We start from the raw sequence: 16668 nt of genomic DNA on the forward strand, positions 1-16668 counted from the left end.
GATAGTTTTTCCCAATAGATTTTTACATTTTACACAAAATAAAACACCAACGTTTTTTTTAATCACTCTGACAAAGGATTATATTGCCTGTCTCTTAACAAATCACATCTGTTCTGCAGAGTAATGCTAGACTATGGGCTGGTGCCAAAAGAAAAGACAGGTTGCTCAGCGTTGAAGAGGTGCTCTGTGCCTGTGGATTTTCACTTCCTGTGACAAACATCTCCATTTGGCTTTCTGCAAAACTAAAATGCAAACAGCAGCAACAAATTTTAATTCAGGCCCTAGAGGAAATGTCTAGACGGTGAAGGGACAGCGGAAGCATTGACGTCCGCAATGAATTTGCTTATATGTCATTACCTGTGTGAACTCCAAAACCTGTGTGGGAACGCCTGTATGGATGGAATTGTTTGCTAGGTTGACAGAAAGTAAGAAACAGGAAACGGTCGTTTTAATGGTGGATCTGAGATGTTTTGCTAAATATAAGTTGTATAACTCTGAGTGCTACAGAGTGAAACGGTGACTGCCCACTTTTAGAACAGCTTTGGTTGTGGAGGTAAATTTCCCATTCATCTTATCCATTGATGTTCTATGACAACCTCAGATGTTTTAAACCTGAGACCAGGCCGACCGACTACCAGGTCAGAAGGCTATGTAGACCATTGCGAATGATTCCTTTCCAACTACTTCCAGTGCACTTCCTTAATTAATGTAAATGCTGTTGTTGCTACACTGTTGTAATACATTACAGTTTGTGTTGTGAATGTATATATTTGGTGTTTTGTAGAGAAGTAACGCTCACCGATCTAATCTTTTAGCTGATCGTAGCCGAAATTATTTTCATGGGAATCAGGGATTCAGCTATTACACTTGAGGATTGTGGGTAGTTTAGTACCTTTGATGGTTGCACTATTATGGCTGATGATCAGAAACAATATTAATTGTTTCATCATTTCAAATACAATAACAAATAACTTGTTAATGTGAAGGTGATCTGATCAGATACTTAATATGATATAGTTCGCATTTCTCAGCACACTGGCAGCATTAGCACATTATCCCTCTATGATCACCACAGTGACATTTCATATACAGTATGTCAACGCTAGCAGAGAAAATGTGCAGCACATGTCCACATGTGGGTAAATATCCAGTTGTTCGCCGCAGAAAACGCGTGGCTCACGGGGACATAAATCGCCTTGTTCCCTTTAATTTCAATTTCCGTGCGTGATATATATTGTGATCACCTGTCAAATGCGGCGCATGCGCACTGGGGTGTGGGAGGCGGAGTGGATGCTGATCGCTCTCTATCCGCTGCCTTGTGCCCTCCATCCTTTGGGCGATCAGACACACACGAACTGGCGGGGGAGGACATCCGAGGAGGTTTAAATGTGGCGAGGATGGGGACGCAGATCCGCCGTGGATGAAGGTACGAGCTGCGTCGGTTCCACTCGCACATTACGCGACAGTGTTTGACATTGTGACCGTGGAGGGTGAAGGATGCTCGGCTGCAGAATGGGAGGATAGGAGCGGGGGGGACACGGAGCGGATTATAAATGGTATTTCGGGAAATGCCACCGATGGCAGAGGGTGTTTTTTCTGGGTTTCCTCGTTGATTTAAGCTGATTTGAAAGAAGTCAGGATTGTAACCTGTACTATACAGACTATTCCAAAAAAACAGAGCAGGTCAAGGACACACAAATAGGTGATAATGTGTTTTAAACCTCCGCTCACCCGTGCGCTAAGAGCTGTCAACACCTCCGACCCTCTGCGGACTGATGTTGTCGGGTTGAGCTGCTTTTCATTTGGATAAAACGCCGTGGATACATCACATCCACTCATTCAGCGATGGATGAGCGATTACTGCTGGTGCACTGAGCGTAGTAAAACCCTAAAGCCAGCTGTTATACACAAGGAACAAGGGAAAAAATACTCATCGCAGACCTGTGCTGCCCTTGCTGCTGCTTTAAAAAAAGAAAAGAAATATCAGTAACATATGCACTTGCATTTATTCGATGTGCCCCTACCCGGATGTGCCTGCAGTTTCTCCAGAGAGAGCGCTAGATTTCCTGAATCTACTCGTCCTCTTGCTGCTGTAAAACATGTCCTGCATGAGATCCCTCTCTGTCCGACGGTCCACCATTTAAGTGCATGGATGTGGGGAAACCAGAGGGTGTGATGAGTCAGATTCTTTCACAGTGGAAGAAAATATGTATAGTATTTCGGACCTGAGAATCCACCTTAAATAGTCTTTTTTTGATTCGTGTGTGGAGTCACCAGGTCTGCTGCACACTGCTCCATGTTGTTGCTTTCTGAGGTTTGTAAAGGCTGTGATTCTCTGACTCTGTCCATGGTCCTGAATGCAACAGCTGGAGCAGAGTAAATCAGAGTGAGGCTGAATCATTAATGGCTTTCTCTGTACAAAGGCGACCATTGCTATGCAAATGATGATCGTTTCAGCGGGGATGAGAGTAGATTTTGTTTATCACACACGGTACTGTGGCTCAGACGACATTTCTTTACATTGACACTGCATTCACATGGAAATTATATTGCAAAATGTGCTGTTTGCCGATTTAGATACAGATGCACCCTCTAACAGCATGGCATTATGAAACACACTGATGATCTTCTAAATTACAATCTGTCTTACTTTGGGTAGGGATGATCAAAACTCACCTTAAATAGTGAATCAGACGGTACGTGGTTTTATGTATTTTTTTCGTACATCCAAAAAACTGGGTTTTTTGTTAGAAGCCAGCATATTTGCACACGCAGTACTGTAAATGTGGTTCACAAATTATCACACTCTTTTGTCTTGTTCCCTCTAATCTCACACTTCCTCTCTCTGTGTTTCTCATGCATTTAGGAAGTCTGGTGTAGATGCTGAGCCAGAGGAGAGCCCTGGGAGCAGCAGCAGCAGCAGCAGCAGCAGCAGCAGCACAGGGGCTGTAGATGCCCTCTCAACAGTCCCTGCCCAAGTCCCCCCGCAGGCCTCTGTGGGAGAGCCAGGACAGAGAGGAGACAGCTCCTGCTCTGACTCTGACAGTCCCTTAGAGTCCAGCTCCAACGAGGAGGAGGAAGAGGACAACGAGGAGGAGGAAGAAGAGGAGGAGGAGGAGGAGGAGGAAGACCCTACTATGTTCTCTTCAAAGTTCCTCAGTGGGGCCAATCCCCTCAATGCTGTGTCCTCTGCTGTAAATAAGTTTGGCTTATTTGGAGATGATGGGGAGGGGGATAAAAATAAAAAAGCACCCCCCCAGCAAGGAGAGAAGCCATCTGGAGAACAGCAGCCAGGAGCAGGCCCTGGCAAAGTCCCTCAACAGCAACAGGGACCACAAAAGTCAGGCCAGGGGCCCCCTACGCAAAAGAACCAGCAAACTCCCAAACAAGGGTCACCACAGCTGCACGGGAATGGAAAGGCTGGACTCCCAAACAAGCCTGGTGGGCAACAAGCTGCTCCGAAGGCAGGGGGACAGCCTGAAAGCCACCTTAAAGGGGAGCCACAAAAAAGTCTACCTAAGGGCCCAATGCAGCAAGGGTCACCTGAGCCTGGAGCTCATCAACAGATTCTGCCTAAGAGTGGAGCACAACCAGTATCTCCAAAGGCACCATCTCAACAACAGGTTCCACTGAAGACAGGGATGCAACAACAAGAGCCAGCAAAGTCTGGTGCACAGCAGAAACAACCAGCAAAGACTGTGCTGCATGGGCCCTCAAAGGCTGGGCCACAACAACCTGGCTCGCAGCAAGGGTCACCTAAAGTAGGACAGCAACAGCAGGTGTCACTAAAAACTGCACCACAACCACAGGGCTCACCTAAACTTTCCCAACAACAGCAGGGCTCCCTAAAGGTTGCACAGCAACAACAGGGCTCATCGACGGCAGGACAGCAACAGCAGGGCCTCAGGACTACAACCCAGCCGCCGTCCTCTGATAAGTCTGGGCCTCAGCAACAGAGCCCCAAGGGACCTGGTACACCTGGCCAGTCTCGGGCAGGGTCTTCATCACCTGCAACTACCAAAGCCGGATCTCAGTCAAAAGTAGTAGCTAGGTCCCTTTGCCCAGTGTGTAACACAACAGAACTTAATATGCATACCAAGGAACCACCTAACCATAAAACCTGCACACAGTGTAAAACTCAAGTGTGTAGCTTGTGTGGCTTCAGCCCTCCAGACTCCGATGTAAGTACTGGTTTAAAATGTTGCTTTTATAAAACAACATTTACATTTTCATGTGACTATATGACAACTAAATGTGAATGTATTTTCTGTCTGTGATGTATATAGTATAGCACAAATCTTGTGCTACTAACTTGATGTGATTCTCTTAGTTTGACAATTTATTTTTTGAGATTCACTGCAGTCTTATTGGTGAAAGTTCATTCAATGTGAAGCTTTATTGCTTATCTAATATAATTCGAAATGTACTGTTATACATAGCACTACACCTAAAGTATTGGTCACTGTAATTCTATATGAAACTTCCAACATTGCTCTTGGGCTGTCTTAAAGAAACTTAAAATTAAGCATTTTATGTCATTTGAGATGCAATTTTTTCATTAAATGTATTTATAATTTTCTTGAAATTAATTTACATCAGTTTTTCAATGTCAAAATCAATGTATTTTTTCCTTTTTATAGGGTCGTGAGTGGCTTTGTCTTACCTGCCAGATACAGAGAGCTCAAGGGACTTCTGAACCACCAGGACCACCCATGAAAAAGCCCACACCCAGCAAAGTTTCTCCTGCTCAGAAGCCGATGCCTTCTCCTGCTGCACCTTTCAAAAAAGAGACGTCTGCACCAGGTTCACCTCAGAAAATGCAGTCTAATGTTCCAGCCAAGGCTGAAGCTGCTAAGGCATCAGAGAGTCAAAAACAGGCCAGTCCAGCACCTGTTCAGAAAATGACACCTGAGATCCAGAGAGCACCTGTGTCTCAAAAGCCGGACCAGACTAGTCAAACTGGACGCAAGCAAAGCAGTGCCACTCCAGCTCCCAAGCAGGAGTCAGGAACTTTATTTGGCTTTGGTGGTGCTAAAACCGAACCTGCAAAGACTCAAGAGTCAGTGACTGGGAAAATGTTTGGTTTTGGTTCCTCCATTTTCAGTTCTGCTTCTACTCTGATAGCCTCAGCTGTTCAAGATGAGCCCAAAACCACACCACCAGTTTCTCCTAAAATGCAGCCTGCAAAGGAGACCAAACCACCTTCTGACCAAATGTCAGACCAAGACAAGAAAAAAGAGCCAGCCCAGCAGCCAAAGGCTAATCCAGCAGGGCAGGGCAAAGTGGTAAAGGTTTCATCTGAGACTCCACAGGCTTCCCACAATGCTCATAAAGCCGGCCAGTCCACATGTCCACTCTGTAAGGTTGTGCTCAACGTGGGCTCAAAGGATCTTCCCAACTACAACACCTGCACTGAATGCAAAAGCAGTGTCTGCAACCAGTGTGGATTTAACCCCATGCCGAATGTTAAAGAGGTAAGACTGCAAAATGTATTCAATTAGCTGGATTAACAGAATTCAACCACAGCTACAGTCTATCAGTGGCATAATTTAGAAAAATGTTTTCACATAAAATTGTATGACCAAAATAGTATGACATGGCGTAAACTTACGCCAAGGCCAAATATTCCTAATATCTAGGTCTTACAATAGAAAAATAAAGGTAAAAAGCCTGAAAAATGTCAAATTTATGTTCAATTTACATTTTGCAATATTGAGGAAGGTGATTAAAACATACCTGGATCTGACACTTTAACCAGATCTGCTTTAAAATGATCAATCCAGTACTTTTTTCATAACCCTGCTGAAAAATAAACAAACAAACAAACAAATGAAAACACGTGAAAACCTAAACCTTTCAGTGGAGCTAACACATTTCACCATGCCAATTTAATTTCAATCAAAATTAGAGTGGTATTTGCCTTTTTTCTGTGCAAGTCTGTCACGACATCTAATCCTTGGGCAAAATTTGCAACATCGCAAAGACATCTTCACCCCATATCCTACTCACACAGCCTCTGGTCTCTGACTAGTGAGAAGACTATGTGTCAAACCCTTTGACAAAACCCTGGCAGATGAGAGCTACACTCACATACAGAAGACTCTCTGCACATCTCTAGTGACACTAGTGTCTTTCCCTTTAGTCTTAAAATACGCTATGAATAGCAGATTTCTGTTTTGTAATAATATTAGTGTTGTATAGAATTCAAAGACTTGGTGCATTGAAAATTGTTTTAGCTTATTTGTCGATCTACACACACTGTTAAAAATTGTTGCAGGGTTTTAGTCAAAGAAACTTGCTAAAATAGCTTTATGAAACACACACACACACACACACACACACACACACACACACACACACACACATATAGGGTAACTGGACATGGCATCTTCCAGGTTATCTGATGCACAAAGGACTTGACACTTGACTCTGAAATTCAATGCACACTTAGTTACTACAGTTAGTAGGCTACTTGGCCAAGGGCAGTCCAAGGCTACTGGTGATATTGCTGAAACCTATGGCTAAAACAATCGTGAACCAGGATCAGGATAATGAGATCATTCTGAGCTTTTAGCAAACTCTCTGTGAAAGGGGTTGTTTTGATATATACAAATAAAACACTGTCATTACTGTCACTTTGGCTTTATAATTTATAGGTTAAGCAAGGGGAGGGGGGTGTTGAGTTTACTCTCACAGTTTTGTAATTGGACAATTAGTTGACTAAATTAAAATTTAAATACATTCCATTAAATACAGATATCTGATGTGCAGTTTTCAAAAATTCTGTGTTTAATAGTTGATTCTAACCAGGACCAGGCTACGTTGTGTTTTTGCTTGTGTCGTGTCATCATACAAATTTACATCACAACAATTAGATGTGTCCTACCAGCCCCATTACTTCAAGCAAATATTCCTGCCCATCTAAATTGCTATATATTGCTGCTTACAGTTTGCTCACTTTCTTCCATATGCATGCTTAGCTATTACCATGCGATTTTTGTTGTATATATGTAGGTGTGTTATTCTGTTCAGAACAGGACACCTGAATTCCTATAAAAGTAACTTAATTTTGTATCTTTTTAGCTTTCTTTATGATTATGAGTATGGTCACTAAAACATGCATATGTATAATTTGTGTATTTCTTGTTTTTTAAAGGGGAATGAGTGGCTTTGTTTGAACTGCCAGGTCAAACGAGCTACTGGATTAAGTGAACCCCAGAAAGACGTGTCAATGGTCACTTCATCATTAAAAAAGACAACTACACAGCCAACACTTCTTAATAAGTCCGCACCAGGCAGTCCTCAGAGAAAAGGGTCAACACCAGCAACACAATCAGCCAAGGCTGGGGTTGCTAAAGTACCAGATGTTCCTAAAGAGGCCAACCCATCTCCTGGTCAGAAAACACCTCAGGAGAGCAGGAAAACTGGTCTTCAGAAACACCCAGACCAGACAAGCCAAACTGCACAAAAGCAGGGGAATGCCACTACAGTTAAACAACAAGATTCAGGAGGCTTCTTTGGTTTAGGTGGTTCAAAGAGTCAAACTGATGCTGCAAAACCTGCCGAGTCAGTGAGTGGAAAGATGTTTGGTTTCGGTTCCTCCATCTTCAGTTCTGCATCCACTTTGATTTCCTCAACTGCTCAAGATGAGCCCAAAATTACACCACCCGTCTCTCCCAAAATTACACCTGCAAAGGACCCCAAATCCCCCAAGAAACCAGATCAAAAAGAGACACAGAAAGAACCCCAGCAGGCCAAGTTTCCTCCATCAGTACAACCGAAAAAAGACAATGCTCCATCAAAGCAATTATCAGCGTCCCCACTCATTTCCAAAGTAGACCAGTCTACCTGTCCTCTCTGTAAACTGGAACTCAATGTGGGCTCTAAAGACCCTCCAAACTACAACACCTGCACAGAGTGCAAAAACACTGTGTGTAACCAATGTGGATTCAACCCCATGCAAAATGTTAAGGAGGTAAGATGATAAGAATATTGCTGAAATTACTTAAAACATAATTGTTATATTATGATTTGATTAATCATAAGTTTTTAGACATAACTGATTTTTCTTATTTACTGTTTGCCCTGATATAGGTGAAGGAGTGGTTATGTCTCAACTGTCAGATGCAGAGAGCACTGGGAGCATCAGAGCCTCCAGGGACCCCCATGATGAAACCACAGACCTCACCAAACAAAGTTATTGCATCTGCCAATGCTCAAAAGAAGGAGAGTCACCAAATAGATAAATCTCAGAAGAAAGACATTCCAAAACCTGCTGAAACTAAAATAAATGAGGTCTCTGCACAAGTCTCTCCTCAGAGAAAACCATCAACTCCAGCAGTGCAGCCAACAAAGGCTGGAGATGTGAAAGGATCAGTAAGTCAGAAACAGGTCAGCCCAGCTCCAGGTCAGAAAACACCACAAGATGGCCAGAAGACAGGTCCTCAGAAACCCTCACAACAGACAAGCCAAGCTGGTCGTAAGCAGAGTAGCAGTGGCTCAACAACACAAGAGGAATCTGGAGGGTTCTTTGGATTTGGTGGTTCTAAACCTCAACCTGATGCTGCAAAGCCTGTTGAATCACTGGGAGGAAAAATGTTTGGCTTTGGTTCTTCCATCTTCAGTTCTGCATCAACGTTAATAAATTCACCACCAGTTTCTCCCAAGATGCCTGCTGCATCAGCAACGAAATCACCTCTTGCTCAGAAACAAGGGCAGGAGAAGAAATCTGAGCAAGTCCAACAGCCCAAGCCCTCTCCATCACTACAAGCCAAAGTAGAAAAGGCTCCACATGAGCCTTCAAAGGGTTCAGCCGCTTCCCCAGCTATTCCCAAAGTAGGGAAATCTACCTGTCCACTGTGTAAGGTGGAACTCAACTTTGGCTCCAAGGAACCTCCCAACTACAATAAATGCACTGAATGCAAAAACACTGTCTGTAACCAATGTGGATTTAATCCAATGCCAAATGTTACAGAGGTAATAAAAGCAAAGATCCAACACATATAATTTACACCATAAAACAAAACTATCAATGGTAAAACATGACCAACCAATGAACCAAGTTGCAGCACAAACTCTAAAAATCCATATTTTGATGCATATTTTAATTTGACTTGTTTTTCTTGTTGCAGGTTAAAGAATGGCTATGCCTGAACTGTCAGATGCAGAGAGCTGTCAGTGCATCTGAACTCACTGGACCTCCTATGAAATCTCAAACTGCAGCTAACAAAATTCCATCTGCTGACCATCAAAAAATAACAGTGGAAATTTCAAAGAAGGAATTATTGAAATCTAACATACCTCCGACGCCTGATACAGTAGAAAAGGAGGGGTTCACACCAGGTTCTCTTCAGAAGACACCAACTACAGCAGGAACACAGGCAGATAAGGCTACTAAAGGACCAGAGAACGACACAAAGGCTAGTCCAACCCCTGACAAGAAATCAGGTGCTCTGAAGCCAACTGACCAGGCAAGTCAACATGTGTTAAAGCAGACTAAGGTGGCCCTTGATACACAGCAGAAAGCAGGAGGCCTGTTTGGCTCAGGCGGTCCTGTAACAGGCCCCGATACTTCAAAAACAACAGAGTCCATGACTGGGAAGATGTTTGGATTTGGTTCTTCCATTTTCAGCTCAGCATCCACTTTGATATCATCTGTCCAGGAAGAATCACGAACTACACCACCAGGCTCACGCAAGATGTCTGCACCAGCACAAGTCTCTCCCAAGATGTCTGCTGTCCCCAAGATTTCTCCAATAGGTACACCAGCAGTTTCTCCAAAAATGTCGCCAGCAAGAGAGGCTAAAACTATTACTCAGAAGCCAGAGCAGGAGAAGAAACCAGAGGTACCACACCCACACAAAGAGGACAAAGCTTCAACACAGCCAGGAAAGGCAGCAACAGTGCCACAAATGCCTCCAAATGCAGACAAGGCCACCTGTCCGCTGTGTAAGGTGGAGCTTAATATCAACTCAAAGGATCCTCCAAACTATAATACCTGCACTGAGTGCAAAACCACCGTCTGTAACCAATGTGGATTCAACACCATGCCTGTAAGTGAGGTAAGCAAATGACCCTTTTACAATTATATCATTAATGAATTATATAAATTAGTATTTTCTTCATAATACATGTGTGGTCATTAAATATTGTAAATTAATCCATAGCCAACTGTCTACTGTTATTTTCAGGTGAAAGAATGGTTATGTCTCAACTGTCAGATGAAGAGAGCAGTTGGAGCATCTGAGCCCCCAGGGCTTCCAACAATGAAATCCCAATCTTCACCCGGTAAAGCTCCTTTACCTGCTGCAGTCCAGTTGAAGGATTCCTCCAATACACCTACAAAGACGGACAGTCCAGGCCCTGTTGTGCAAAAGAAAGAGACCTCAGAATCAGTCTTACCACAGAGGAAAGAATCCACACCATTAGTGCAGTCAGGAAAACCTGAAACTCCTACATCACAGTCAAAACAAGCTAGCCCATTACCTCAGCCTAAAACAACACAGGAAAGACAAAGTAAAGGTCAAGAAAAGCCACTAAATCAGACAGGCCAACCCGGAAGAAGGCAGAGCAATGTTACTGCAGAAACACAAAAAGAGTCAGGAGGTTTCTTTGGCTTTGGTGGTACTAAATCTCAACCTGATCCTGCAAAGCCTGCAGAATCAGCGAGTGGGAAGATGTTTGGCTTTGGTTCTTCAATCTTCAGCTCTGCATCTACATTGATAACCTCAGCTGTTCAGGACCAGCCCAAGACTACGCCACCAATTTCCCCAAAGATGTCACCTGCAAAGGAGATCAAATCCCATGCTGCCCAGAAGAAAGAAGATCAGAAAAAGGCAGAACAACCCCAGCTGACAAAGGCACCCCCATCAGTACAGGCCAAAGTGGACAAAGCACCATCAGAGCTTCCAAAGGCTGGAGCAGGTTCCCAAGTAGCTGTCAAACCAGGCCACTGTACCTGTCCACTCTGTAAGGTTGAACTCAACATTGGGTCTAAGGATCTTCCAAACTACAATGCCTGTACTGAATGCAAGAATAATGTCTGCAACCAGTGTGGATTTAACCCTACGCCAAATGAAACTGGGGTAAGAATAGAATAAAACTAAAAATATACTATTTTATTTCAGCGCTGACAAGCTGTAGAGAGTTACACCACGTTTACTAGAATCATTTAAAATGTTTAAATTGTGAATGTTTTTGTTATTTTCTTTGAATATTTAACATTTAAATCCAATTTACTCTCCATTGCAAGAGTTACTTCATAACAGCTGTTGAAATAAAACAAAAACCCTAGTCAAGAGTCACCTGAACTCAAACCACTGGGTAATTATATATAGTTTACCAAATCGTATATTTAATGGAACCTTTTTTTTCAATTTTTTAGGTGAAGGAGTGGTTGTGTCTCACTTGTCAGATGAAACGAGCTCTTGGAGCAGCACAGCCCCCTGGAGAGGCTTCTGTCAATGCTCTGCTTGCAAAACCTCAAAAGAAAGACAGCCTCAGTCCACTTGAACGAGAAAAGAAAGAGTCATCGGCACCACAGTCACCCCAAAGGAAACCATCTGTAACAGCACAGCCAGCTGCAGCTGAGGGTGCCAACAAGAGAGAGAATCAGAAACAGGCAAGCCCGGTTCATTCTCAGAAAATGCCACAGGGGCCCCAGAAAACGACAGGTCTTAATAAATCACCAGACCCTGCAAGACGAACTCAACATAAGCAAAGTGATGCCACAGCAGTGACACAACAAGAATCAGGAGGCTTCTTTGGTTTGGGTGGTGGGAAAACTCAAGTCAGTGCTGCAAAGCCTGCGGAGTCAGTGAGTGGGAAGATGTTTGGCTTTGGTTCTTCAATCTTCAGCTCTGCATCTACATTGATAACCTCAGCTGTTCAGGACCAGCCCAGGACTACTCCACCAGTTTCTCCAAAGATGTCTCCAGCCAAAGAGATCAAATCCCCTGCTGCCCAGAGGAAAGCAGATCAGAACAAGCCAGAAAAACCCCAGCAGACCATGACACCCCCATCGGTACAGGCCAAAGTGGACAAAGCACCATCAGAGCTTCCAAAGGCTGGAGCAGGTTCCCAAGTAGCTGTTAAACCAGGCCAGTCAACCTGTCCACTCTGTAAGGTTGAACTCAACATTGGGTCTAAAGATCTGCCAAACTACAGCACATGTACCCAGTGCAAGAATACTGTCTGCAACCAGTGTGGATTTAACCCTGTGCCAAATGTGTCAGAGGTAAGTACGATGCACTCAAGATATTTATGTCAACAGTCTATATTCCATATGTACACATTTGTATTGTATTTACTTTACACACAAAATATTTTACATCGATTTATAAGCTGATGATATGGTATTCCATAACGTGAAAATATAGAAATGCATTCTGCACAAAAGTACAACATGCTGTCAGTTGTATGTACTATACTTGAAACATACAAATTGACAGTATATGTTTACAGACATAATCATACATGTGTGTTATTTTTCACAGATGAAAGAGTGGTTGTGTCTGACTTGCCAGATGCAAAGAGCTCTTACAGCAACAGAATCAGCTGAGCCTCCACCGATGAAACTCCAGGCATCACCTAACAAAGTGTTCACACCTGCTGTTGCCCAAAAGGACACCACTGCTCATCAAAAGACAGATGTTATTTCCACACAAAAAGCAGAGGTGTTAGACAAGAGACAGAAAGACAGCCCAACACCAGGTGCACCACAGAAAGGAGAAACCAAACCCCTGATTAAAATGGATACCAACCAAACATCAACCACTGCCTCATCAGCTGCAAAAGAGACCCAAGGTCCAAAGAAAGAAGAGAAACCTGATTCAACGTCTGCACCTCCCACCAAAGTGACAGATGCTGTATTTTCAGACCTCAAGAAACCACTGCCTGCTCAAGCTCCCCCTGTCAGCACAGATAATGAAATCAGTGCCCACAAGAATAAAGAACTTACTTTAGCAACTACTGTAACTAAAGATGAGTCAGATAAGAAAGAGGAGAAAGCTGAAAAAGTTCAGAAATCAAGTGATCAAATATTAAAGTCAGCTGAAGAAGTACAGTCCCATCGAACCCTAAACACAGAATCAAACCTTGTTGAAACATCTAATGCCAAAGCTGCTCAAGCAGCAGTACAGCCAACACAGCAAGAATCAGGGCGGTTCTTCGGCTTTGGTAGTCCGAAATCTCAGCATGTTGACTCAAAAACAACTGACGCAGTGACTGGGAAGATGATGGGATTTGGTTCCTCCCTTTTCAGCTCAGCATCCTCTTTGATAACATCGGCAGTTCAAGAGGACTCCCACACAATACAGCAAAGTTCCCGCAAAATGTCTGCCCCTGCGCAAGTCTCTGACAAAATGTCGGGATCTCTGAAGTCCAGCCCACCAGTTTCTCCAAAGATGACTTCAAAAGAGATCAAATCCCCTGCTGCCCAGAGGAAAGCAGATCAGAACAAGCCAGAAAAACCCCAGCAGACCATGACACCCCCATCAGTACAGGCCAAAGTGGACAAAGCACCATCAGAGCTTCCAAAGGCTGGAGCAGGTTCCCAAATAGCTGTCAAACCAGGCCAGTCAACCTGTCCACTCTGTAAGGTTGAACTCAACATTGGGTCTAAAGATCTGCCAAACTACAGCACATGTACCCAGTGCAAGAATACTGTCTGCAACCAGTGTGGATTTAACCCTGTGCCAAATGTGTCAGAGGTAAGTACGATTCATGAAAGATATTTGTGTCAACAGTCTATATTCCATATGTACACATTTTTTATGTATTTACTTAACACACAAAATATATTACATCAATTTATAAGCTGATGATATGGTCTCCATCATGTGAAAATATAGAAATGCACTCTGCACAAAAGTACAACATGCTGTCAGTTGTATGTACTATACTTGAAACATACAAATTGACAGTATATGTTTAGAGACATAATCATACATGTGTGTTATTTTTCACAGATGAAAGAGTGGTTGTGTCTGACTTGCCAGATGCAAAGAGCTCTCACAGCAACAGAACCAGCTGAGCCTCCACCGATGAAACTCCAGGCATCACCTAACAAAGTGTTCACACCTGCTGTTGCCCAAAAGGACACCACTGCTCATCAAAAGACAGATGTTATTTCCACACAAAAAGCAGAGGTGTTAGACAAGAAGCAGAAAGACAGCCCAACACCAGGTGCACCACAGAAAGGAGAAACCAAACCCCTGATTAAAATCAACCAAACATCAACCACTGCCTCATCAGCTGCAAAAGAGACCCAAGGTCCAAAGAAAGAAGAGAAACCTGATTCAATGTCTGCACCTCCCACCAAAGTGACAGATGCTGTATTTTCAGACCTCAAGAAACCACTGCCTGCTCAAGCTCCCCCTGTCAGCACAGATAATGAAATCAGTGCCCAGAAGAATAAAGAACTTACTTTAGCAACTACTGTAACTAAAGATGAGTCAGATAAGAAAGAGGAGAAAGCTGAAAAAGTTCAGAAATCAAGTGATCAAATATTAAAGTCAGCTGAAGAAGTACAGTCCCATCGAACCCTAAACGAAGAATCAAACCTTGTTGAAACATCTAATGCCAAAGCTGCTCAAGCAGCAGCACAGCCAACACAGCAAGAATCAGGGCGGTTCTTCGGCTTTGGTAGTCCGAAATCTCAGCGTGCTGACTCAAAAACGACTGAGGCAGTGACTGGGAAGATGATGGGATTTGGTTCCTCCCTTTTCAGCTCAGCATCCTCTTTGATAACATTGGCAGTTCAGGAGGACTCCCACACAACACAGCAAACTTCTCAAGGATCTCTGAAGTCCAGCCCGCCAGTTTCTCCAAAGATGACTTCAAAAAAAGAGGCCCAACCTCCTGCTGCTCCCAAACAACACCTGGAAAAGACATCAGACCAGGCTCCTCCATCAGGACCGACCACAGTGGACAAAGGTCCATCAGAGCCTGTAAAACCAGAAGCCTCCCAAGCTTCTATGACAGTAGGCCAGTTTTGTCCACTCTGTAAAGCAGAACTTAACATTGGCTCCAAGGATCTACCCAACTACAACACCTGCACTGAATGCGAAAGCAATGTTTGCAACAAATGTGGATTTAGTCCTATGACAAATATAACAGAGGCAAGTAAATTACTAAATACTAAATACTTTACTTCATGTATAATTCATTGCAATCATTTAACATTTTTCAGTGAAATCTTATGTTCTACTTTCGTACACTGGATTTTCATTTACAGCTTTTATTTTTGGTGCATTTTTAAAGAATTTTTTTTATTTGTGAACTACTCTTCCTTGTTCTGGTGTCTTTTGTTGGAATATAGTTATTGTTCTTATAAAATCTGTTGTTGTCGCTTCCAGGATCTATTGTGAACCAATAGTTAGGGAATATGTCATAAACAAATACAAAGAATATCACTCATGTTTTTTGCTTTGTTCTAGGTGAAGGAATGGCTTTGTCTCAACTGCCAGATGCGGAGAGCACTTGGAGCTTCTGAACCTCCAGGGCTTCCAATGATAAAACCCCAACTTTCACCAAGCAGAGACCTATCTGCAACCCCCCAGAAGACAGAAATCCCAACACCAGCTTCTCATGAAGACATCCCTAAACCTTCCATACCCAAAAATGAGCTTGTTAATGTTGTCACTACCAAAGAAATTGAATCCCCGGCTCTGGGTGGTCCAACAAAGAAAATTGCCCCTGAAGCTGCTCCAACAATCACAAAGACTGGAGAAACATCAAAAGAACAGCCTGGTAAAGCCCAGCAGCAGCCAGCAAAAGCTGTGACTTCTACTACTAAATCTGCTCCTCCACCAGATAGAGAGTCAGGAAAACCTCCTCCACAGCCTCTAAAAGCTGGGACTTCTCCAGCCAAATCTGTACCTCCAACAGCTCAGCCTGCAAAACAGGAGTCAGGAGGCTTCTTCGGGTTTGGTGGTCCTAAAACACAGCCTGCCGCAGCGAAACCTGCTGACTCAGTAGCAGGAAAAATGTTTGGTTTTGGGTCATCTTTCTTAAGCTCTGCATCCACTTTAATAACATCGGCTGTCCAGGATGAACCTAAAACTACACCACCAACACCACGTAAGATGTCGACTGCAGCCCCTGTCTCTCCTAAAATTACACCACCACCCTCTCCTAAAATGCCACCTGCAAAAGACACCAAGCCATCTGCTGTCCAGAAAACGGATGAGAAGAAACCAGAGAAACCACTGCAGGAAAAGACAATACAAGTCAAAGTGGATAAAACTCAATCTGTGCCCCCCAAGGCACCAGTAGACACCCAAGGTGCTCCAAAAGCAGATAAGTCCCTATGTCCACTGTGTAAGGTCGAACTCAACATGGGCTCCAAAGATCCTTCCAACTACAACACATGCACAGAATGCAAGATGATAGCCTGCAACCAATGTGGATTCAATCCAATGCCAAATATGGCAGAGGTAATGCACATCCCCACAATTGCCTTTGCTTTCATTTGACTTGCCATTAGCTTTGAAAAGGAAGCAAAGAAAATATTAATTCACAACAAAAATAGTAATATTGACAGAATCCATAGTTTTCATACAGCAGATTTATTCTGTATTTCTATCTGATATCATTTCCACAAGACCCACATTACACAATTTTTTAAAAGTGGGCTTGATAATATAACATGTGAGCATACACTCAAAG

General features: G+C 43.3%; 1 protein-coding gene across 1 annotated transcript in view; it reads left to right on the forward strand.

The window, feature by feature from the left end:
• Positions 1 to 1274: 1274 nt before the first annotated feature.
• The window catches only part of pclob (piccolo presynaptic cytomatrix protein b), a 57559-nt gene continuing 42165 nt past the window's right edge, over positions 1275 to 16668 (forward strand). The window contains 11 exon segments of the mRNA XM_069528112.1: positions 1275 to 1426; positions 2867 to 4181; positions 4641 to 5474; positions 7157 to 7975; positions 8095 to 8976; positions 9132 to 10061; positions 10191 to 11084; positions 11384 to 12235; positions 12495 to 13709; positions 13968 to 15119; positions 15438 to 16436. Coding sequence (XP_069384213.1) covers positions 3138 to 4181; positions 4641 to 5474; positions 7157 to 7975; positions 8095 to 8976; positions 9132 to 10061; positions 10191 to 11084; positions 11384 to 12235; positions 12495 to 13709; positions 13968 to 15119; positions 15438 to 16436 — 9621 coding nt within the window. The 5' untranslated portion in view covers positions 1275 to 1426; positions 2867 to 3137.

Source organism: Paralichthys olivaceus, chromosome 7 (assembly GCF_024713975.1).
Source record: "Paralichthys olivaceus isolate ysfri-2021 chromosome 7, ASM2471397v2, whole genome shotgun sequence".
Lineage (NCBI taxonomy): Eukaryota > Metazoa > Chordata > Actinopteri > Pleuronectiformes > Paralichthyidae > Paralichthys > Paralichthys olivaceus.